At 42.5% G+C, this 25,573-nt stretch overlaps 1 protein-coding gene across 1 annotated transcript in view; it reads right to left on the reverse strand.

Annotated features, from left to right (window-relative positions):
* The window catches only part of GAD2 (glutamate decarboxylase 2), a 37,621-nt gene extending 13,087 nt beyond the window's left edge, over positions 1 to 24,534 (reverse strand). The window contains exons 1-6 of the mRNA XM_083863687.1: positions 24,458 to 24,534; positions 19,483 to 19,573; positions 18,547 to 18,659; positions 14,656 to 14,771; positions 3,279 to 3,358; positions 173 to 227 (exon numbers count right to left, since the gene is read on the reverse strand). Coding sequence (XP_083719813.1) covers positions 173 to 227; positions 3,279 to 3,358; positions 14,656 to 14,771; positions 18,547 to 18,659; positions 19,483 to 19,532 — 414 coding nt within the window. The 5' untranslated portion in view covers positions 19,533 to 19,573; positions 24,458 to 24,534. The remainder of the gene's footprint in view (positions 1 to 172; positions 228 to 3,278; positions 3,359 to 14,655; positions 14,772 to 18,546; positions 18,660 to 19,482; positions 19,574 to 24,457) is intronic.
* Between the last annotated feature and the right edge of the window lie 1,039 nt (positions 24,535 to 25,573).

Consider the following 25,573-nt stretch of genomic DNA (forward strand, 5'->3'; position numbering starts at 1 on the left):
CCTATTTTCTCAGCAACTCTTGCCTCATTAATTGGCAGACTACATTTCTAAGAAATAAATCAAAACTTAATGGGCAAGCCCGTGTTGTTTTACCAAAGAAAGCAAAACAACTGGCTTTACCATTCTTTGGGTTTTTTCCCTTCTTTGGAAGCAAAAAAGATGGTAAACTTACTTTTTGTTTGGCTTCAACAATTCTTCTTTCAAGGTCTGATGGGATCATTTTCCCTCTGGATCAAGAGAGAGATGTATCAGTAATTTGATCTTGAAATCAACTTTTGCTGTTACTTCTTTACTTAATAGGAAACAAAAAGAAGCAGCAAAGTGACTTTTTTTGCCCAAGAGTTGTGCTGCACTGAAGAGCACAGAAAGACTCTGTCCATCACTCTGAGTTTTTACCCTAATTATTTAGTCAATATATTTGCATCAATATGGTGATGGTAACAGAGACATTATTTTGTGGCCACCCTATTAAAGACTGATGCTGCTCCTTGGAGCCTCTTGGTCCTGTCTGAAGTTACAGTCCAGGGAATAAACTTCAGTTTCCCAGGGAGAGGCTCAGTGCATCATCCCAAGAAGTCCACTGGGTGCCAAATCCCATGGTTGTCTCTCAGCAGGCACAGAAAATGCCAGCCAAGCTGCACAGCCTTAAGCAGGGCAACTCAGCTGTGCTGTCAGCAGTTGTCTCTGTGTTCCCTTCTCAGGGATGAACTCATTTCAGGGTGACTTTTCCACAGTTTAGTGAATTTCATGTTTGCATTTGCTGGAAGCAGTGTGAGAAGCTGCCAGTCTAGACTCGTTAAATGCCCTGTCAGGCTCTTTGCACTGACTGTATTTGCAACACCTCCAGTATGAACCATCTACTTCAGATTCAGACTCAGGTAAGGCTTGAAGGCTAATTTAGGAAAACCTGTAAATTAACTAGGTGCAACAGAAAACAGGGCTGATAATGAATATTAAGGCTATGGTTTTGTTTGCTTTAGACACAACCAAGTATATAAAAGAACAGGTAGTATGAATACCAGCAATACAAACATGATAGATTCCCATAAAGTCTTCACCATCTTTGAATGTTTTACATTTAGATTGATATAAGTTTTTAAAGATTTTTTCAGATTTTTTTTCTTTCATTAGGCCCTCATTTCCTGCTGCTATAAAAAATGAACCTTAATTAAAGCTCCAAATGAAGTTACATGAAAACTAATAAACCTATTAGTTTTAGTTTCATTTTGCATAAAAACTCTTGAACTATTTTCATGACATTTGGATGCATGTCTTTTTTAAAAAATTAATAATTTATTGTAGTAAGATGCTATTGGTTCTGTATGTTTTTATCCTCACATAGCTTACAATAAGATGGTATTTATTTCAGTAGAAACAGGGTTGTACTGCTGAGATTTTTTGCAAAATCACTTCTGAATATTCAAAACACTAAAATACTGAAAGAATAGCTAAAAAAAAAAGCTCTAAAAATCTAAAAATTAACCCTGATTTTTCTTGCAGAAGTGCAAGAAAAGTCTAAAGAGTACTCAGTTCTTTGTGAGCTCTGCCCAGACACATGTACATGTTCAGAGAAAAGCAGTAGTAGTCTTATCCTCAAAAAAAGTTCCTGGGATCACTAGAGGAATAAAGAAAATAAAACCATCTCAAAGCAGAGCAACGATTTCCTCCTCAAAACATAATTTAGATGTTGATCTTTAATAGTTTCTGATTTAGTGAGCTTGTGCATAGAAACGTACACAGAACTGGGCCGACGCTTTCACTGCCCAAATTTTTTTACCAAAGCAAGCGATTATCCAGCCCCATGTCACATCCAGCAGATGCAGGAATTCATGGCCAGAGAGTGCAATACCCAAGCAATGTCAGGTTTTACCAGCTAAACAAGGAAAACTTTGCAGGTGTGGGTCAGAATGGGGAAGAGCCATCAGGAAGTATGCTTGGTCTGATACTGAAAACATCAAAAAGTTATCAGTGTGCTCCTTCACCCTTTCACAGGCCCATGTCTTTACAGAGGGTCTTCTCAACCTTGCCAGCCCACATCCTGAGCAAACAATCTACTGTGTCCCTCCGGTGTCTGAGAGACAGACACAAATCCTGCTGTTTACTTCAGCGTGGGCAGGCCAACCATTGTTATCTTCACAGAAAGCCATCACACTGAATTTGCACAAGAAGAAAAGGAAGACACGGCTTCATTGATCCACATCCATCTCTGGTGAATAGAAACAACTGGGGATTTATTTTCCTGTGTGTTGGTTGTTCTGACGTCATTAAATCCTCTTCAAGGTGTGTTCAGTCTTTTGTTAATAAAAAGATAATAGGACCATAAGTCAATACGCAGGCACTGTGATTAACACTGTAAATTGCTTATTTGATGCTTGGTTTTTAATGTTAGAGCAGAGTATTTTGATAGCAGCAAAGCCTTCAATTTCTGTTAGAGACGTAATTAATTTATTACCTTATAATAATGAGGGACTAAAATAGCATTTTCTATTGGAAAGACTCTCAATAGAACCAACAAGAATTGTTCCAACTATTTTTTGTCCCATAGAAAGTGTTTTCCCTAAACTAGAAAATTTTTATCATAACGTGTTGATTTTGTTTATGTACCTTTTTCTCAAAATGGGTTTTCACAGAGAACTGAAACCTTTTATTTGGGTGAGTTAAGCAAGAAGTTATGTACCACTCTTTTTCAGAGCCTGTGTGAGGTGCAGATTAGTTGCCTCCTGTGCTGTTTCCAAGGACCACCATCCTCCTTAGCCTGTGCTTCCCACAATGCTGCCAAGATCCTTCATATCCTATCACAAACATGGACCTATCAAGGCACTGAGGGAAATGCAATTCAGCTGAGAAAGATGGTGGGCGCAGGAAGTAATAGAATTATATTAGCAAATGCTCCTAAATATTTTATTCCTATAAAAGGCCCACTTCAAGTAATTTTAATTGATCAAAACTGAGAGTCAGATTTGAACAAAAAAAGCGCCCTCCTGGTTTCTTAGCACAAAATGTAAAGAATGGTATTAGTTTGATATCCTGAAAGAAAAAAAAAACCCAAACAAACCAGAAACTAAGATTTTTTTATGAACTCCTAAAATGGACCCACAAAGAAGCTCCTAACAGAGCCAGTTCCTCAAATGGGATAAATCAGTGTAAAGCTGCTGAAGATGACAGTGCTATGACAAATTATACCAGCTGCTGACCACATCCTACACACTCTGAGATGAGCACCTGATGATCTTCTGTTATGCACCACAAAAAAAGCTGTATTTGACATCTTTACTTACCTTTCATCACATCTAATCAAAATCACACTATCTGTACCAATACCCAAGGCCGCAGCTCCTTTCTTCACAGAAAAGTGACTCTGAAAAAATACATTTATTATTATTTATTGGTTTTATCGTTTATTATCTAATTTAATATAAAACACTACCCTCTTGCAAACCCTTCAGCAAGAAGTCTCAGGAGGCAATAATTACATTCAGAGCCCTTTTGGAAACCCATCACTGTAATTTGAGGCTTCAAAGCAGGTCACTACCATCAAGTGGAGAAACAGCAATCACTCTAATCTGGGTTTACTCCTGGAATATTACACACACAATTGTGGTCCATGCTGGACCTTGATGCATACCTGCAGCTTCTATTGCTTGTACAGATTCAGCTATGAGCTTGAGTTACTGAAACAAAATAGTCTTCCCTAGCAAATTCATTTAGTTTGTGATGTCCAGAGTAATGTGCTACAATGTATTTTCTGCCTAAATAATATACTGATGGAAATTAATACAGGAAGCCTAATCGTGATCTCATGCCAGTAAAAGCCAGTAGTAACTCCTACTAATAAACAGACCTACTGAAGTTTAAAATCAGAATAGGGCTATTAAGTAAGATTATTATTTAATCTGTATATACAAAATAAAATGTGAAAGTTGAATACTGGAGTGCATGTCGGCCTAATTTTCTCATGCTCATAGGACTTAGCTCCTAAGCCAGTGTTGGTGTATAATTCTAAATGAAACCCCAGTGATTATGATAATGCAGCAGTTTTATATCAAATTATAGCCCCAAGAATCTGATTTTATATTAACTCAAACCCAGCTGTTAACAATATTCCACAGTAATTTTAACTACAGATGATGAAACAATAAAAAAAATTGTAAATTCTTTAGATACTACAGTACCATTAGCTTAGAATATAACACTACAAAAAAGATCAAGAAGATCAAAACCTAACAAGGCTTTTTAAATGTCCAGAATGTTAAAGAAGAAAGGAAGACCTAGTCTGCAGATCACAAAGAAAAGAAGTAATCACTACTGCTTTGTCAAGGGAGTATTTGCAAGGAGCAGAGAGCTGTAGGGAAAGAGACTGCCACAATGGTTACACGTGTGGACTTCACTTAAAGGCCATGAGGGCACAGATTTACTGCATGCTAAAGGGCTCTATATAATGAACACTTTAAAAATTACAGTAATTCTAAACCAACTTAATGAAAGAAGAAGAAGAGTAGAAGAACTGCAACATGTACATCCAACTGAAGAAGTAAAAACCCTCTATATTTTAAAAATTGCTCAGGGAATAGTTTTTATTGAGTCTTGACTGCTGTGGTTAAGATTGCTATGGTTAAGAGTTTCCAGTACAAATTCCTTTTTAAAAACACCTGTATTCTCACAATTTTAGCTTAAATTCTTAACGTTTTCATAATGTCTGCTGATTTCTTCAATATCCAGAGATTTTGAAGAAGTTCAGACTGCTCTTAAGTCATGTTTCACTGATGATATATGGACAATTTGAAAATGCTTCCTTAGGTAAATATTTTTAATATGACATTTATTTCTTAAATGCACTGGGTTGTAACAGCTCTTCCCTGTGGGATATGGCTGCAGTGTACAAACAGTGTGTATTGAGCAGCCACTGTACATGTTGCCTAGATGTAAAATCAGTTTTTGAAGTCCTAGTACAGCAAACCACCCCAGTCTCTGAACTAAGCACACTCTGAAATGTAAACATACACATATTGGACTGACTCTCACATGAACTGATGATAAATGAAACACATACTCATCACTTAGATGAGCCACAGGGGATTTGTGCCTGTGCTTAAGTGTTCTGCTTTCCTAGACTCGGTTCTTTGCAGGTAGCCTAACCATGCTGGCATCATCAAGTAGGGCTCTTCTGCATTCTGTGGGGAACAGGCACCTCCAGGCAAAGATTCATCCAGCATAAGGGTGGCTGGTTTGGAGTGGGTGCTGAATGACGTCAGGTGAAGAAGTTCCTACTCCTTCTCTCTGAACAAAGTCCTGTGATATCCCCTGTGAGAATGGGAAGTGTACAGCATCTTCAGCCACCAGTGCTCCAGACACTGCAGATGGTTAACACCCAGACATCATCCAGCCTATTCAAGCCACTGGTCACTGATATGTTCATCTTGGAGTTTGCTCTGTTGTTTTTCTAGCTAGGAGTCACAAGGTGCTAGGAGGTATTTAGATACTGAACATCAGTGCTCAGCCACCATACTGACATTTTTCATGGCATGTTATTTACTTCATAAAACTGAATTTTTGAACAAATGCATTTCCGTGAGTTTCATCAGCTTCACTAAATTCGATGGGCTTTTCCCCAGCACAAGCGCACTGTAGAGGAAGGCTTGGATTGTGATCAATCCACAAACCTCAAAAAATCAAAGGTACGAAAGTCTGTTCCCAGCACTGTGGACCTCCCTGAGCCCTATGGGGCAGCAGTACAACTTTGTGAGAGTAGAGAGTAAAGGCCATGAAATGGCTATTGGCAGGAGGAAGCTTACAAAAAATTCCCAAGTTGAGGAAAGTATCTTGGAACTTCGCAAAAATTGAAAACAGAGCAAAAATATTGCCAGCATAATGACAGTTCACTGATGTGCTTATATGAAGATAAAATTGAATTCATACACTTAAAAAAAAATCTGGTTTTCATTCACTTATTACACAGACTGATGTGCAACTACTGGGTGGCATACATATATAAATGCAGGTAGATATTTAGGAGTGAAGAGTCACAAATATTTCACTGGGGTTTCAGTCGATGACATTACATTCATTAATTTTGCTCCTTACTCCACACTAGTTAAAAAAGATTTACTGTTGCAATTTGTTTTTTCACTAGAAAACAGAACTGTTCAAAGTACCTTAAAAAAGAAAAGACAGATTTAAATGGTCTACTATGAGGAAGGAAATTAAGCCCATGTGCTCAAAGGCATCTACTGGAATATGGCCAAGCTCAGCTGCCTTGCTAAGAAGTCTCATGGCACTGCTAATAGAGCACTGGGGAAAAAAAATGAATGTAGTGCTCATAGTTCAGTCACCTGAAGGATTTTTACAGACTGAAGGCAATTCAGTGGTCAGGAACCAAAACTGGTTTACGGATAAATTGGGAAGAAATACAGAAGTCTGTGCACAGAAGGGCAAATACGATTACAATTTCTAGACAAACTCTGAATATGAAATGGCTCAATCTGTGTATACAGTGACAGACATATGACTGCTGTAATGAGTTCATGTTTTAGGGCAACACCACAGGAATTACTCCAAGTGCTTGAGAGGCTCTGAAAGACCAAGGATGAAAACAAAACAGAAAAAAATACAGTCATAGGACCACAGAAAACTTTCACAATGGTAAGTATTAAACTTTGGTTTAATATTCCTGTGATGGTGCTGAAAGTTTGGTTGCCTGTGTAATATAATAGTAAATACAGAAAACCATAGAGGTCAAAGAGATAAAAAGGTTTGCAGAAATAAACCTGGTCAGACAGAACTATTCACAGATGATTTAACTATGCTAACAAAGAAGGGCATTAAATGTGATCCCTTTGCAAATACCAGGCCTACAGACTTGTCAGACACACCAAGAAGGGAGCTTGAACATCATCTTTCACAGCACAACTGTGTAAGTGTTACACAGATCTGAAGCCTTATGGTGGGAGAACCAGGAAACAAAGGGAGGACAGGTGCAGGCTGCCTGATGCCAGTCCTGAAGGAAAATCCAGGCTTGGAGATGCTGGAATGTCGGGAGTTTCACCACTGTCCTGAGGTTGCAGACAGAGGAGGACACACAGCTGGGAATGGGCTGTCACTTTGGCTTCCTGGCTTCCTTCTTCCCTCTCTTCATGCACTGCAAAGGGTGCATGGAATACTGCAAATACATCCCCAATAGAGAGGGATCTAATTTTTGTATGGAAAGAAATGCGGTAAAATTCAATGGTGAAAGAAAAGGTACAGATATCAGCGACTAAGGGTGTACTGATGGTCAGAAAACAAATTGGTGATTCTGAGGCAGGGGAATTTTTCCTTTATCTAAAATTTCAAATGCTGTTAGGTATAGACTTGTTCCCCAGAGAGCCATTTTTACATGGTTAGATTTGTAAGGCAGAGACAGTGTAAATGTATTACATGTGCAATAATGAATAGGCCCTCTGGAAGATGGAAGAATTAGAATAATTAAAAATGCTATGATGCTGAAAAGTACAGCATTGTTATCTAAAGTGCTCCAATATACAGATGCCTCTATTTTTTATAGCTTGCTAAATTACTTGCTCATCATCTGGCATGGTTGAAGCTGTCACGATGAACCATCCTAATGCCATGAGCCCCACAGGGCATGGCTGTTTTTTTCAGCTTGCTGTTTCTCCTTGCTTACATAAATCCAGAGTGGCATGAGCTTTGTGGAGGTGGCTTATCAGTAACCAGTTCCCAAATGCTGAGCAAATTAAGACATCCTACAGCTGAAACTAGCCCAAGGTCAGTCACTGGCAGCCTGGTGCCCAGGAGATCTGGACCCCCAGCCTCATCCCATCATCTATTCACCAGCAGAGAAGGTGAACACACTTTCCTCTTCACCTCTCCTGAGCTTTAAGCATTGTGCAATTCCTGGATGTGTAGGCTGGGCTGTTTCTCTCAATAATCTAAAAATGTTGGCTAGTCCAGGCTTGTTTGGGCTCCCACAAAAATGGGGGAAAAAGGTACCTCCAGAAGGCACACTGATCTCTAAAGCTTTGGCATCTGTTTTAGACTTAAGATGAGTTGTCTTCTGCAAATCTTGGGGTTTTTTTATTGGCCATAAAAAGAGTATAGACTAGCTCAGATTAAATGTTTACACTTTAGGTGATTAACATTAAGCAACATGAATCCTATCTTTATCATCTAATTTCAAGCTACAGCTTCTCCTTCAATTACCTACAAAAAGAGCATACTGTGTCCTATCTAGATTTTAAATACACTGTAATGAGAGATATATTTGCTATGTTTTCATTTACCTTTTGCTATTCAGTTTTTAAAGTTACTTGTTAGTATCAGGAGAGAAATGAGGATACTAATGTTTCTGAACATACTAGTATGTACATCTTTGGCATTTTTGAAACACACTTCATGCTGCTTTTCTAATCATAAAGTCTCATTTGTTTTTTCTCTAGTGCAGATAGTTTTGGAGCACTGTATGTGATAAGAAATGTTGCACTGGGTTCAGAAGAATACTGTGGCAGTGTAAAAGCCACAAGGTATTGACCAGATGAAGGATTAGACTCAAATGATGATTTTCTCCTTTAGGATAGATTGCAGTAGAGCACTACTTTTCTAGAAAATGCTTTTACTTTGATTTAAATTGTGTTACCTGAATTAAGTTGTTCCTCAAATAAGACCAAATTTTCACTGTTTCCCCCGGCTTCAAATGCCATAAAAAATAATTTTCTAGTTATTATGCAGAAAGTAATGCAAAGAAAAAACATGAGAATACATCAGTTTGATTTTAAGTTTCCTTGGGTGGAAACGAATCTAATTCCTACTTACTCCGTATGCCCAGAGTGTAACCTACAAATTTGTAACCTATGCTACCAAATAGAAAACAGGACTTTGAGGGTCTTCAAACCTTTCTCTGGAAGCAGCAGCTTACACAACACCCCTTGGACTGCTCCTGGTAGTTCTGCAAAGTGTCTCCTAAGTTGCAGGGACAGAAGGCAACACTACGTATCATAGAAATAGTGGAGTAGAGATCAGATTTTTTTTTCATTCTACATAGAAACCAACCCAAAATCTTCCATATCCCATGTGAAATGGTCTTTCAAGCTACAGACACAGAAGTCGCTTTTTTATTTCCTTCTGCATCAGCAACAAGAAGCTTCATAATAGGCTTCTGAAACTGTTCAGATAAAAGATTCCCAAAGTCACTCTTCTCCCACAGCTACTGGAATCGTTTGACACACTCCCTGGGGCTTCTCCACAAAGGGAAAGCAGCATGCACAAAGCTGAAGAGGTGATTTATTGCTAACTGCCTCCTCTGATCTAGCTGCTGGATGCTGAGTGCACTACTGCTGGGAGGGTGCTCCCCCACCACCCCAGACAAGCCTCCTGTTCCAGTGCTCATCCAGAGGATGAGGTCCCTCCAAGTGTGTCCAGCTGCCTACACTGATACCTGCAGAGCCAACAGACTCCCCTTTCAGTTGCTACATGCCAGAACTGCACTCCTCGTGAAGTCTTCAGCAGCAGCTGTTTCAACACAAGAGCAGTGTAGATGGATATGCCAGAGGCAAGGAGAACCTCTTCTGTGTCCTTTGTGGTCTCTAACTGGGTGAAGAGGTCCCTTATTGCCAGATCAGACTCAATCACCTGCCAGTTCTTAACTCTGCATTTTGTTTTCTAAACCTATAATAAGGAATAGTGTTGCTATTCCCTCACTGAGCACCTGACAAGGTGTTCCTTCTTTTAGGGGGCTTCTAGAAAGTAAGAAAGCTGTTGAGAGCTACATGAGAACAGTCTTGCTGGGTTGGAGAACAGAGAAGATGAAATATTTTCTGTCTTTGAAATTATGACCAGCCTTTGTTTCATTCTCTGAACAGTGGATTAAGCCCATACAGTCCCTAATTAATCAAGTCCACAGAAATTCTGCAAGTCTCATTAAGCTATTTTCCTACTATCAATGAAAAGAGCCAAAAGCTGTTTTGTGACTTGAACCCACCTAGTTCTCTACAGCTAAACTTCCCCTTGGCACACTTTTCCTCCTCAGGGCAGCATGACTCTGTCCTTTTGCCTGCTAGGCGTAATCCCTGCTCCATGCTATTTCCAGCTACTATTGGATACTCTTTAGGACAGTGGTGGTTGGGCAGGTCAAAATAACAATAGGGAATGTTACATTTTAACAGGTCTTGCCTCATAGACAAATGGAACAATTAAAATATTCTGAGAAGGCATCTATCCCTTTCAGCAGCTTTCTCCATGCTGAAAAAGGGATGGACTCCTCTGAACAGCTACAGTAGCCTAAAGCTGATACATTGGAACACAGGAGGAGGCCTTCACTTTCCATTTTTCATTGTGTTTGAAATGATAGACTGAAATAGGTTTTTACTACTGGCATCCATCACTTTTTCCCCTCTGAGTCAAGGTCTCTTGCATCATGTGCAGTCCAGAACAGCTGCCCTGAAGGACATCACTGCTCCTGCACCAGTGCAAATGAAGGAAGACTGATGATGTCCTGATGAATACAGAGGACTGAATTAAATCCTGAGTGCAAGTGCATCTCAGTGAAATTAAACCTGAGGAAAACTGACCCAAGTAGTTGCAGGGTACTTCACCATCACTGATGAAACAGGAACAAACAGAAGCAGAGTGTGCTAAGTTGTGGCTTGGGGAAGATTTGCTGTCTGGGAATGTGCATAGTTGGAATAATCACATGACCCATTTTAGGCACCAAATGTAGGTTGTGTATATGAGGAGGCTCTTTATGGTCAGTGCATGGAAGTAGGTGAAGCCCTCCCAAAGGTGATTTAGAACATTTAAATTAAGGAATATTTAGGTTTCTAATTTGGAAACTCTGAGTTTCTCTCCAGAGGTACTTCTCTTCACTGGTTATGCAGAGAGTGAGGTTCCTAATTTCGGAAAATGATGCACTCCTAAATTAGAGAGGTCATTACTTAAAAGCTGTGAATTACTCTTCCCTTCCCTTCTCCCCCACTGGCAGCTGAACCTATCATGGCATCAGACTGAGACAGATTCTGATTACAGTAGTAGTGGTGGCAACTGTGACACAACTTCATTCATTTATAGTACAGGAAGCTCTAGACTGGTGGTTATGAAAACAGAGTCTCATCTGGGACACTGAAATTCTTTGCTGAGAATTGCTGATATTGAAATCTTTGCCTCTGCCTGAAAATTTCAAAACCAAAATCTCTGAGTTTCTAAACACATACAGTTACTTTAAGCTTTGTTTACTATCACACCATGCATGCAGAGCATGGGGAAATGGTACCATGGTTTTACTGCTCCAGCTAAATCCCAACAAATCTATGGGGCCTGAACTCTCAAAGAGCTGGCGGAAGTCATCACAAAGGCTCTCGGTGATTTCTGAGTAGTCTTGGGAATCTAGAGAGGTGCCAGATGACTGGAAGCTGAGGAACATCATCCAAATTTCCAAGAAGGGCAAGAAGGAGGACCCCAGAAACCATAGCCATGTTAGTTTCACTTCAGTAGCTGGTAAATTCACAGGAAAGATTATTCTGGGAAGTCCTGAAACACAACACCTGGAGCACAACACAGTCATTGGTCAGAGCCAGAACAGCTTCTTGAGGGAAAGTCCTGCTTGTTAAACCCAATTTCCTTCTGGTTACGAGGGTAACCCACTGAGCTGATCCAGGAAAGCCAGTAGATGTAACCATTTTGGACTGCAGCAAAGCTTTGATACTGTCTCTCAGTGTCCTTCTGCACAAAGCATCCAGCTCATAGCTGGACAACCCAGTTACACGATGGGTGAGCAACTGGATCATGGGTTGGGCACAAAGGGTTACAGTGAATGGGGTGACATGAGGCTGGTGACCTGCCACAACTGGGGTTCCTACAGGACTCTCTCCTCACCCCTGTGCTCCTTAACACCTTCATTAATGACTTAGACAGAGGACTGGAAGGGATACTAGCTAGGTTTGCTGATGACACTAAACTGGGGAGAGCTATTGACTTCCTTAAGGGCAGAGAGTGCCTGCAGAGACACCTCAATAAATTAAGATGACTGGGTAATCTCTGACCATATGAAGTTCAACAAGGGCAAGTGCCAGATTCTGCACCTGGGATGGGGCAACCCTGGTTGTGTCTAGAGACTGGGGAATGAGATGCTGGAAAGCAGTGCTATGGAAAGAGACCTGGTGGTCCTGGTCCATTTGAACATGAGACAGCAGTGCCCTGGCAGCCAGGAGGGCCAGCTCTGTCCTGAGGGACATCAGGCACAGCATCACCAGCTGGGCAAGGAAGAGGATTGTCCTGCTCTGCTCTGCAGCGGGGCAGTCTCCCCTTTTTTATTATGTGCAGTTTTGGTTGCCACAGTACCAAAATGACATTGAGCTGTGAGAGAGTGTCCAAGGAGAGCCTCCAAGCATGGTGAAGGGTCTGGAGGGGAAGCCCTATGAGGAATGGCTGAGGCCACTTGGTCTGTTCAGCCTGGAGAAGAGGTGACTGAGCAGAGACCTCTCTGTGGTCTTCAACAACACCATCAGGGGAGGCAGAGGGGCAGGTACCGATGTCTTCACTCCTGTGATCAGTGACAGGCCACTAGGGAAGGCACGAAACTGAGTCAAGGGAGGCTTAAGTTTAAAATCTGAAATAGGTTCTTCACCTAGAAAGTGGCTGAGCACTGTAACAGGCTCTCCAGTGAGGTGGTCACCAGCACCAAGCCTGACAGAGTTCAAGAAGCTTTTGGACAATGCTGTCAGGCACATGGTGTGATTCCTGGGGTGTCCTGCACAGGGCCAGGAGCTGGAGTTGATGATCCTGATGGATCCCTACCTAATCAGGGTGTTATATTATTCTACAGTCTGCTTGTTCCACGGTCACTGTCTTTCAAGAGCATCCAACTGTGGCAGAGAGAAACCTCAGTCAGGCCAACGAGGGTCAGGCAGATCATCAGCATGATGTAATGAATGAGACAAATTACATTTGCATATCTTAAGTGTCTGTTCAGGTCCTGCATGACACTTCCTATCTTAAAAAGCGCTGTACTTCTAGGCCTCTGTAATTTCTGCAACAGCTTCTGCTGTTTTGAGGGTTAGACCATGACCTCATATCCTTTGGGCAATTAAGGGTTAAAGGGTCCTGTCTTCATGTAGTGCAGTTTCTTAACTTCTCTGGAAGATAAGAATGTACCTTTTATAAAGCCTGATTGAGAATGGGACAAAACTGCAATTTCAAGATACTTTTAAAATGTAATGGGTTTCAGATGCTGTCCTATGAATTTTCTAGTATATTTGGTATTTGAATGTTTAATTTGCTAAGGGAACTGCTTCTTCCCTGGCATGAAAACACAATTATTAAAGCTCATTTCATTATTTTGAGACTGATAGCACAATTTGGGTCATTGTTTAACACTCCATCGCTATGAAAACAATTAAATTCTCTAATGATTAATAGGATTTGTTACTTTAAATAATCATGCTGAACCTTATTTGCACGACTTACGCTTGTTACTTCCATATGAATAATGTATCTCTAGCTGTACATCCAGCCTTGGAAAGTTGCTACTCATCTGCAGACTGTCCTCTTTAACTGCTATGGGGACAGTAATTCTGCAATGTGGAGCCCACAGCTGTGTACTCTATCTCATCCCACCCTACTGCTATGAAAGGCATCCTCAGAGAGATTTCCTCCTGCATTTTTGTGATCAATTTTTAGGGTATTTAGTTCTTCACACTTGCATAGAATGGAAGCACGTTCTATGGTAAGTCAAAATAGCTACAGGAGGGCATTGTTATCTAACATGGACAGTATCCTGCTGAGCCTCAGCCACAAATGAGTTCTTTCTGGCTGAGCCCACACAACTGGAGAGAAATTTAGAAGTGGACAATGAAGCCTCGAAACAACTCACAGCCCTTCCTGGGGATAACCATTCCTCTTTCCTTTCCTCCTGCACCCACATTCTCCGCCCTAAGATGCAAGGAGTTTTAAATGGTTGTAAAGCCAAAAACATAAGGAAGTCTCTCTCGCACAGAGACTTCCATATGGCTGTACAAAGAGTGAAGAACTCTCTCATGAGAATGACTTCTGCTTCTCCTGTGCCCACCTTCCCTCACCTCTGGCACTGCCAGGCACCAGCAGTGCCTGTGATGAACCCCTGTGTACTGAAGCTTTTGCTCACAGGCAGAAAGTCACAGCAAAGCCCAGGTGTCCAACAAATACTGGAGCTGCTCTGCTGTACGCACACACAGCACTGCGATATGACTGTCTTCATGTATGTTATCACCTTCTCATTAAATAACAGCAGGAGTGGTTTCAGATGGAAAGATTTTGACTCAAAAGGATTTTCTGTTGCCCCAGAGTGACCCAAACAGATGACATTCCTGGAAGAAAGTGCTGAAGCCCAATTGTGATCTCACCTCGTTTGATGTGGTCCTTACCACTCACATCAACATTTATATAGATAGACACAAGTGAGAGCAAAGAATTGGAAGTGGTTTGTAGAGACTGCTCTGCCTGGATTTCAGCCACAGAGAAGTGCAGAGATCATCCCTCTATATATCAAAAAGCCAGCCTCTTCCCATGTTTTTATTCCCAGTGAAGGAATAACAGAAATGAAGACAGTTGTCAACAAATTCCTGTTCAGCTATTTTCTTCATCATAAATTCATACAAGCAGATGTAACAGATAAGAAAAAACAGAAACACATACATGTTCTGATGTGAAGGCAACCAGTCTGGGAATAGCTGCCATTCCTTTTTCTTTAACTTCTGGGAACATCTTGAAACGTGCAATCAACATAGCATACATGTTAGATATGGCACCACCTGGAGTCCACAGTAATATACTGTTACTTTTTCTATTCATTGTAATATCATTTCAGAACAAACAAGTCTTGCTATAGTTTTTCTAATGCCAATGCTAATGTCTCTGACTCATGGCAGAAACACAAATTCTTTTTCCTGATGCTCCTCACAGCTGGGTTGTGTAATAACAGGACCTACCACACACAAATAACAACTTATTCAAAAAGTACCACTGCAAAAAATGACTGGCACTTCCTTTCATCCTCATTCTAACTACTATCTCTCCTTCAGTCCCCAGTCTTAGCCTTCCATGTGTTATCAACACATAATCCCCACTCTATTCCATCTCCTAAGCAAATGTTCTTACAAGGCAACTTCCTAAGGGATTTCCAAGTGCCACTTAATCTGTGCTCTCCCTTCCTAAATCAGGATGGTGTTTCATGACCCAGGTTTGAGCAAACCCACCCACTGAGACCCAACAGCCACTATCTTCTGGATAACTGGAGTTGGAGGAGGGAAGAGAAGGGAAAATGGGTCATTCTAAAAAATATTTTTAATTTTAATTGTCCTCTGATGAGAACAAGGGGAAAAGGTTAAATGTCCCTAACACTTGCCTTAAAATCACTGGCATACATTCACTTAAAATAGCCATTTCAAGATGGCTGTTTAATCCACTTCAAGATGGGTATCAGATCTATAGCTCTGCAGTGGTCTGTTCTTTCTTTTTGAGATTTTTTTAAAAACTGAGTCTCTGTGTCTGCAGTGGAGCAATGTTTGGTTTTACATTAATGCTGCATGAGCACAATGGGAATATAATGCAGTACCTGAGGCAGAAGCTGAGAACTTTTACATTTGTATGCACACACACAGACAGACATATACATGAAATCCAACAGGTTTATCCTATATATATCTCTCTGTGTGTATACACACACACACACACACACACACACAGAGATTGATTTATATATCCATGTTTATGCGCATATATTTAAATAAAGCAAAAGTTTTAAATTAACAGGTTGAAATGCTGGTGAGGTAGAGTTCAACTATTTCAACCTTCATCCATCTAAAAATGAACTGAAGAGCACAAGATGTGCACCTCCAGAGGATGGTTCAGCTCATCCTATGGCAGATGTCTGTGGTAGGTGGAACTTGCCCTGCAGACATCCCCCACTCTCCCTCGAATACACAGGAGCTGCGGTCACTAGCCCAGGGTAGACACCCAATGCTTGGACAGCCAAAGTGAGATAAAATCCACCCTTTGAGCAGATGAAGGAAGCACTGTTGGGTATCTGTGCTGGCAAATTTAACATTGTTTTGAACTTGTGAGATTTGTTTTAACCTCACTGGAGATATATACTGTTCCACAGCCCACACAAGCTGTGCCCTTCATTTCTAATCAGAATCCTAGATCTGCTCTTGCAGTGAGGCTGCCCTGCTGTGGGCCTTCCCTGACCTCACTGGCCCTCCTGTGCATCCAAGGGAAAATGCCACAGAAAAATGGCATTGGTGGCATATGGGTCAGTACACACTCGGGTTTTTCTTCCCCTTTCAAGTATCTTGAGAGGTATGAATGTATTTCTACATCTCGCTTTGAAATGACAAAACAAGAAATGGAGAGATTAAGAGGAAATGCTCAGGTACCTGTCCCTAAAAAATGCAGATGTCATGCAAGAGCTGCTACTGATGATTTAGGTGACCGAAACAAGTTGAAGCAATTTGGCCTATCTTGTCCAAAGTAACTGGCTTAGTGTCAAAAGAATCAAGACTGAAATGTTAAGTTTCTTCAATACCAGGGTTTCCTATTAGTATTAATTATTCATATAACCTTAAGCGTATTAATAAACCTGCATTCTGCTTTTAATTTCATAGTTGTGTTCACAGTTAATTGCAGCTAACAAAACACACCTATAGAATTTGGAGAAAGTAGTCAGGCTTTTATGCTTCACATGTATTGATAATGTATATTTCATTCCAGAGAATGCAGAAAGAAAGAACCTTTTCTTTGCAACAGTAAGGTCTTCAACTAAAGCCATGAAGTAAGAAGACAGCGCAGAAATGATTTTGATTATTGCCTAAAAAAAGCATAATCTGCACACTGAGTATTGCTGCCTTAAGAGAGAAAATTATAAAGAGACACCTTGGCACAAACCAGAAATTGTAGAGAAAGAAAGAATAAGAGGGAGCAGCCCTGCAAATGCCAGGGCAGGTACATGCCTGCCAGAGAGCAGGTCCCCACACAGGTTTCAGCTTGATGAAGTGAGCTCCCACACACCAGCAATACCCTGGTCCCTTGCCAGGCAGCACCTTCCGCCGCCCCACAGGGCTGGCAGCTCCTCCTGAGGCACACACCCTTCCTGACTCACACTATCTCTAGCTGAGTTTGCCAGACTCGGGCAGACCTGGCACACACACCTGAGCCTTTCACTCAGCCTGCTGCCATGCCCAGAGCCTGCTGCTCTGCCCTCCAGAGCTGGCTGGACAGCTTTGCTATTGCTCTTCTCTCACCCTGCAGGTCGCTGATCAGCCCAGTGGGAAGGTGAGGAACCAACAGTGGCTGTACTGAGTCAGCTCAGGGTTGGTAACCAATCACTGTTCAGTTTCCAAAAACTTTCACTTTGGTCCTGGGCTCATGATACACACTTAGATGCCAGTGTGATGGAGGCCAACGTTTTCAGGGGGATCTCTAAGCACCACAATAAAAGCTGTCAGAGCTTTTGCTCTCGGTGCTTTTTAAGTGCTTTTCCATTGCTCTCATGAAAAAGCAATGTCAATTCTTCTCACCTATTTCTCGACATCTGTGGGAAGGGCCAGAATAAAACTCCCACACCACTTCCCATTTGTGCATTCAGATGTGAGAAGATGAGCCTTGCCTGACCTTCATGGCCTCAAAGAGCCGAATGTCCTAGGTTGTTATCAGTGAGGCCTTACCTCTACTCAAGACTGCACTCTTTCTTTCACCATTAGGTCAACTAACTTTCCTTCCAGAAAGGCTCCATCTTCAACAGCTAACGGTCTATTCTCTTTTGACAAGCCAAGATATTATACCCAGCGTAAATTATTTCAGTATTTTGCAATTTTTAAAGATAGACAGGCCAAAATTTTTGTGCAATGAAATTACAGAGTTAGAGAAGAGGTGACAAAGAGTATAAATCAAAAGAATATGTGGAATGATTAAAAAAATTAAGAAGTCTTAACAATGTTTATTAATGATTTCTCTACACTAACTTTTTCCCCCTATTGACTTGTTCTGAAGAAACCAGGTTTCTAAGCCTTTAAGTACTCAGATTAACTATCCACCCAAGTACCTCACTGAGAAAAACAGGTCAGCTTCACATGGAAAGCTAACAGAATGCTCTAATGCTGGCAGGGTGTTACTGACTCTACTAATGTTGGAAGGGATGCTATGTCTTTCCCTGTTTGCTCCAGTGTCCCCTGTGGTGATGCAGAGCTTTGTTGTGTTTCTTCCCTCCGTTCCTAACACAGCAGCCTTTCTATTTCATGGAATCCATAAGTGGGGGCAAAGCAAAACTGCAAGGCAAATGTCTCTTCTCATTATGTTTCCCATGTGCCATTACAGCTGCTCATCATGCAGTGCAATTTGCTCAAACAGACCCTCATAATCACATCCCTGAAATTCATAAACATGCAACACTTTATCTCAAAGAGGCCACTGGTGTTTACTAGCAAGTGTCCTCTCAAACATGCATATTTAATTATATTTACTCTTTAGCTACAGGGGATGTCATATACCACAGTCTGAAAAATAGAGAAAGCTTGAAATGTTATGTACCAGGTGAAAATATCCCATCGCCACAGCCCCCTGGCCAGCCAACCATCTCTCTCATTTTCCTTAGTGTGACATATTCCAAAAGTACAAACACTGGAGCAATTTCATAGGTGAACCTGAAACGTAGTAATGTCCATATTTAATGCTGTCATCTACAACAGTAGAACATCTTTTTCCAATATTACATTACATTATAGCCAAAATATATCTTATACTGGGTAGAGTTCTGTTTCACAATACTTGCCACAGTCTTCCTTCTGATTTTACATCTCATGTCCAGAAGGAGAAATGCAGGGAGAGCTTGAGAATCCGTTTCCATCCACTTCAGTGAATAAAATCTTGCCCACCTCTCCCAGGTTCAAGGCTTTGCCCTTTATATATCCAAGAGATGCTGGGCAGAGCCCTTGGCCTGCACAAACCCATGTGCATGTCTGGAGGCACATGTCAGCAATCCTATTCATAACAGCCAGACAGTGCATGAAGCTAAGCAAGTACACAAAAATGCTTCCTAATCCCAAACTGAAAAAAATCCCCACACTTTAAATTCTACATCTCTCTCTTACAGAAAGCAATAGCTTTGCCAGCTCTAGGTATGGATTGTACATAACTCCTCTATGAATGAGGGATGCAACTGCTCACTCAGCATCCCTTTCATTTTACATATTTATGCATGCAAAATGCTAATCTGTATATATATTTTTTGTGTGCTTTTGGGAGATAGCACAACCAACATCATAAGACGATGATGAAATTTTATAAATGACAGCCTACAAGACAATGTTGAAAGTCTTTCTAAAAATAACTGTTGTAACCATTTTAAAAGCAGATAATTTTTTCTCCAGCAATTTTAACATAAAATTATTCTTTTACTTAGATACAGAAACTAGTATTTTAGAGCATAACTGTGAAATTATATTAAATAAAAAACCTTCTACTTACATATTAGTATTTGCTGCTGATGTCAGCCAGTCTGCTGCCAATCCAACCATGTCCAATCCAGTTGAAAGTTGATTAAAATATCTAGGGTGCCCTGCATAAGATGGAAAATGTTATCAAAAGGCTGATGACTCTGAATGAAACTATTCAGTGCTAAACAGTATATTTACCTCCATAATTCTATAGAAAAGGAAGCGCTTTCAAGGTATGAAACAAATCAAATGGCAGTAAATAGATTTCTTGAAAAAGGCATGATAATTTCTCTTCTTTTTCATTCCAAAGTCAGTAAAACCAGAGTAATTATACTCAACACAGAATAATGAATTCCACACATTCCCTATTATCCTTTCAATATGCCTTGAAAATTAGCACATTGCTGCCTCACAAAAATAGCTGTTTGCTCCCGTTAGTGTGTCACATGTTGTCACTGGATATGGTTTTGCCTGACTAGGTTTGAAAGGCACACATGAGACACCATCTGAAAAGCTTGCCAGGACATATAACATCAGTGATGAATGGCTAATGATTGTAATAGACAGGGCGAAATGAGAAAATGGAGTATTTTGGTGACTGCTTTGCACATGACTCAATGGCTGATGATTGTACAAAGATGGCAGGGAAGGTGGTGGTCCTTGTCATTTCTTCACTGTCAGAGTGCAATTACAAATAGCCTGGCTACTTGCAATTGTGATTTTAATGAAATGCCATGAAAACCAGCACTGCTGCCACAGCAGAATGATGCACAGGACTATATTCAGTGAGCTGATAGACTCTTTACTCTGTTAATCTAATTGGCTCCTGTTTTTTTTTTTCTAAAATCCTCCTAGAGATTTTCCTTAAAAATGCGCCTAGAGCCATTAAACACAGGAAGCATTAAAATTCCATTTTTACTAGTCCCTTCCCACAAGCCCCTGATAAGTGGCATAATTACTGGTACAAATTATGGATGGTCCACAATTATATGAATGCCATCCAACTCAAAGGAAGGCAGCCTCTGTATGGAAAACACCTGTCCTGACCCTTCGACGATGTACTGTTATTGCCATCAGAGAAAACAAAAGATAGAGCAAGATGATTGAGGAAATGCAGACCCAGCACTGAGAAAAAACTTATCTTCAGTCTCCTGTGGCCTCTTATCAGGCGTGGACACATGGCTGGCAGAGCAGCACAGGGAATTGCTCCCCGGCTCCCACACTGCAGCACACAAAGGCAGAGTAATCAAGCTGAGCAGGCAGACCAGAGCTGAGGATATGGGGCAGGGGACACATGTGCAAATTCCACTTGCCTGTGCCCTTAACCTGAGTCCAGCCCTATGCTATTACAATCCAGCCTGATGGCATTTTGCACACAGCTTCCCCCTCTCACTGACAGGAATTGCCACCTTTCCCTGGTCTGTGCTGCCAAAGACAGGCAGCCACAGCCCCTGAGCACTGAGGAATGATGCTCAGATCCAGCAGAATGAACTGGATCTTGCTCCCAGCTCTTCACACTCCTGAGTGGGGCTGGTGGACCTAAGACATATGTGCATCCCATCACCACCACCACAGCCTCAGCCATCCTACTCCAAGGTCTCTGCCTGCAGAGAACTGCACCTCCCCTGATGGAGGGATTTTGAAGATTTCCATATTTATAGCTTAGGTTCCATATCACAGGTGGATGAAAAAAATTCATCTGAAAGCAATCTGAAAGAAAATTAGGAGCTAAAAGCCTTTAGTGGATATGGGCTACAGGAAGACTCAAAGAAGGTTACAGAAATTCCTGTTTTGGAAATAAATCCACACTGAAAAGCTGGGGAATAGCAGAATTTGTATCTGCAGCTGCAGTGTCTCAGCAGTTCTCTGTCAGCCCCACGCTCAGCCCCAGGCGACAGCCCTGTTGTCACTGCTTGTTTCTTCAAGTCAACCTCCCAGCACACCACCTGCTTTGGGAGCCGCCGCAGGAACGGGCCCAGGCACACGCAGGGTCAGGCAGCCCTACCCTGGAGCAGGGAGGTGGAGGGAGGTGGAGGGAGCAGCGCTGCATGGAGAGATGTCAGGATAGAGAGAGCAGCAGCTGTGTTGCTGGGAGAACCCCCAGCACCCACACCTGTGACACAGCCCCCTGCACTCTGTGGCCTTCTGTTCTGCAGCACGGCTGTAACACGGAGGGCAGCGAATGTACTGCCCCAGCCTGACCCCTGTCCAGCTGCAGGGGTTTGTCTGTCCATGCGACACCTCAATACGTGAGCAAGCTCTCTTTCCTTGGCTAGATGGCCATGGAAAATGGATTCTTTGCTTAGAATACAGGCTGCACTGGCCAGGTAAGAAGAGTTTGTGAGAGGTACCCAAAAATCTCTACCCAGGTGCCTCTGCCTGAAATACACATCCTTTGTTGAAGCTGATTCTGAACAAAGTACTGGAAAAGAGACTGTGGCAGGGTGAAGAACTGGTCGAGGTGAAAATAGGAGATTATTACTTAACGGTTTGTTTAGCAATACACAATGTATTCACAGATATCACACAGTAAATCGGGAGATGCTGGCCAAGAACCAGGGCCAAGGCAGAGGGACACCCGAGGCCTGGCTTTCCCTACTGAGGGCGTGCCTCTGCCCCACACACACTCTCAAACACATCCCCATCTGCACTGGTTTGAGGCACGGGCACGCCCAGCGTGAACACTCGGCCTCCACAGCGCCCAGAGGGAAGCGACGAGCAAGGCTGGGCACTGCCAGACAGCACGGACAAAGGCACGGCTGGCAGCACCGGGTCTGGCCGTGCCTGCAGCCTCCCTGCGTGCATGACCAGCACCACAGCCTGCCAGGCAGCAAGGCTGGGCCAGAACCAGCTCCTCGCACCTTTCCTGGAGTTTCCAAGCCATTTTAAAAAGCTCCTATTTTAATTCCCCTGTCCATTTTCAATTGTACAGCACACAGTAACTGAGTTTCACACCCATCTTTCCCTGCATTTGCAGTCACTGCCTTTTACATCCTCTCAGCAAGAATTCCGTGTCTGTTGCTAAGAGGGCAGAAAGTGTGGCTTCCCCGGGCACCCCAGTGACCCGTGGCATGCAGACAACACCTGGGAGCAACCCACACCTGCCCCTCGGCTGGAAAATCAGCCATCTGCCTCGTCGAATCCCTTGACCTGGGTATCCAGCTGTGAGGCTAATCTATGCAATACAATTTATTTTTCAACCAGCCTCCCCGGCCCCTGCAGCAAAATGCGGCCCAGGAGGGGCTGTGTCCGGGGGGCTTCTGCGGCAGGAGTGGAGGCAGACGCCGCCGCCAGAAACCGCACCAGACTGTCCTTCCTCTGAGGGTAATTGCAGTGTTTTACTCCGAAGCGCATGCCGACGGCTCGAGGTGTAAACCCCACGCATTTGGTGAACCCCCTCCCAGGCTGGGCTGTCACCCCAGGGTGCTGAGGAGCAGCAGCAGCCAAGCGAGGTGGCTCTGCACCCCCTGGGCTGAGCCCCGCCACACAGCCACATTTCACAACACCCCCCCCCCGCCCCTCACCAGCCGTTTCCAGATTTCAAAAACATTATCTCCATTGAAACAAATTATAAAATGCCAAGATAGGAAAGTCTCCAATATTTACAGAGAAGAAGAGAAATGATAACATTGTTTTAAAGTGTCTTTTTTGGGTGCACAAAATTAAATAGGTCTATTATGTGAAAACAGGCTATAACAAAAAACAGGTAATGAAAACCACCTAAGAAACCCTTTTTTTTTTTTTTTTTTTTTTTTTCTTCCCCAGAATCACAGATCCCACATTCTAAGTCATTCTGTGCAAACATGTCTCCTATGCCCTGTCTATCCAGACACATTGCACCTATCACTGCACTGATCGACTTTGTTCCTCTGGAAATCATTTACCTAACTATTTAATCCAATATTTTACCAATATCGTAACAGCACCCGACCCCTGCATCAAAACATGCGGATGGTCATTTCCACCCCTAAACGAGGAGGATTGCACAGACCCCTCACAATCTTTTTACCGGGATCGGTCTGTTCTGTTCTCTTTTCAAAACCTGAGATTTTTTTTTTGTTTTCCACTCAACCTCTAGTCACAAATCAGCCTTTTGTCTCTTTCAGTAATTGCTTCACATTTATTTTTAAGCAATTTCTCAGTAATTCAAATTCCCACTAAGAGCTCCCCGGACTCCCTATTATTTCTCAATGACAGCCTAATTGCGGCTCCGCTTTCTGCCTGCTCCGCCGCAGTTTATTTAAGGTGGCCCCGGTGCAGAGCCGGGCGCTTCCCCACGCCTGGGCGAGCCCCACGCTGCCTTCCCCCCACGAAGCCCACAGGGGGGCACGACTAACGGGGGAGCCCAAGCAGGCAGGAGTCAACCCATCCCTGCTTTCCCCAGTGAAAAACAACAAATGGCTGTTAAAATAAATCGGACTTTGGTTTTATTGCTTGAGCCTAAAGTTGAAACAAAATCCTCGATATTTCTGTGTAAGGATCTGCTAAATTCTCTTTTTATTTTATATCCTGCAGGTGAAGGGAAAGACGCGGCAAATGGCTGCGCAGAGCTCGAATTCACAGGCCGTCTACCGCGATTTCGGCTGTTAAACGGGCTGGTCCCGCTGGCCCCGTGCAGGGAGTCCCCTGTGCCCCGCGCCCGCCTCATCCCGCTCTGCGGGGAGCGAGAGGCCACCGCCGGGCATCCACGGGAAACGCATGGAAAGGAACAGCAGAAAGTGGCGAAGGTGGCGCAAAGTCAGCTCGGTGGCACACTCGGCAACTCCGGCACAGACGCATTAATTTTACACCGGAAAGGGTGTGCGAGGCTGCACTGACAGCTACAGAGATGGAGCTGCTCCAGTGTTTTATCATTTTGGAAAACGATTTCTGTCTCTGCTAGAAATTGCTTGGAGGTGACAAAATGCAGTTGCTACTTCAATCTTTAACGTTTCAAGCTAAATTGAAATGACACCTTTAATCAATGGATGAGACCATACTGGGTAGAAAATAAGCATTGCTATTACCTGTTTTAATTGCATACTTCAGAGTTGTTCTGCAGTTCAATAAAATTTCTTCCAATGTCTGTGGCTGGTCTGCCAGTTCCCAGTTATATTCCTGGAGCAGCTCATTTGGATAATGGAAATCAATAACTTTTGTTGATCTATCAAAACTTTTCACCACATACTGAAGTAAAATGTCCACAACGTCTTGTAGGAAAGACATAGTAGTTATTTCTCCATTGCATGTCGGCAGAAGATCTGGGAATGGAGAAATGTAAAAGTTTACTTCGTTTTATGACCCCATGCACAGATTTTGAACAAAGCCTTCTCCCGTTTATTTTTAAAAAATCTCTATACGGTAGTCAATAAAAATAAATTTTGTTTTCATTTAATAAGCAAATTGGCAAGGTTGAATTTCGAGGAACGTTCTGAGAAATAACAAGATTTAATATCCTATCTAAATTGGCCAATTCTGTCCACAGCATATTTCAGACCAATTTTTAAGACAGTGAGAGCAGGGAAACAAGAAAAAAGGGAAAACGTATTTCGTAGGAAATAAAGACAGAGCAACAAATGCTACAAGCAGCACCCTAAAAGCTGCTTGCAATAAAATACCTTGGTGGTGACTCTCCTATGCAAGTGACATGTTGATCATTTAATGCCTTTTTCTGAGGCAATGCTTCACGGGCTCTCAATGTACACAAAGCTTTTGTTTAAGAGGAAGGCTCAGTCAAAGCCAGATTGTGCAGGAGGGCCGTAATTTGGGGTCCCGGGCCGAACAAACGGGAGAGCTCCTGACCAGCCCATGTCGGGGGAGCCGGGATCTGCTCACGGGTGGAGACGCTACCTCCAAGGTCAGAAAAGATGAAGTGCAAAAATACCTCGAAATAAAGCAAATGAGTAGGAGAGCGCTCTATCTCCCTCCTCCCCTCCAACCTTAATTACATCGCCGGGTCTTCAATGAAAGGTCGGCGCTGTCAGTGCTCCTTAGAAAGAAAAAGCTGCGGGCTCCAGTACGCGGGATTTTACTGCTTTGGGTTTTTCTTTGAGGGATTTTTTGTTGTTTGAGTGATTTTCGCCCGGCGGGGCCAGGGCTGAGGGCGCAGAGCCCCGCCGCGCCCCGCCAGGCATCGCCGGGCC

This window comes from Zosterops lateralis (genome assembly GCF_965231275.1).
Source record: "Zosterops lateralis genome assembly, chromosome: 1".
Taxonomy (NCBI): Eukaryota; Metazoa; Chordata; class Aves; order Passeriformes; family Zosteropidae; genus Zosterops; species Zosterops lateralis.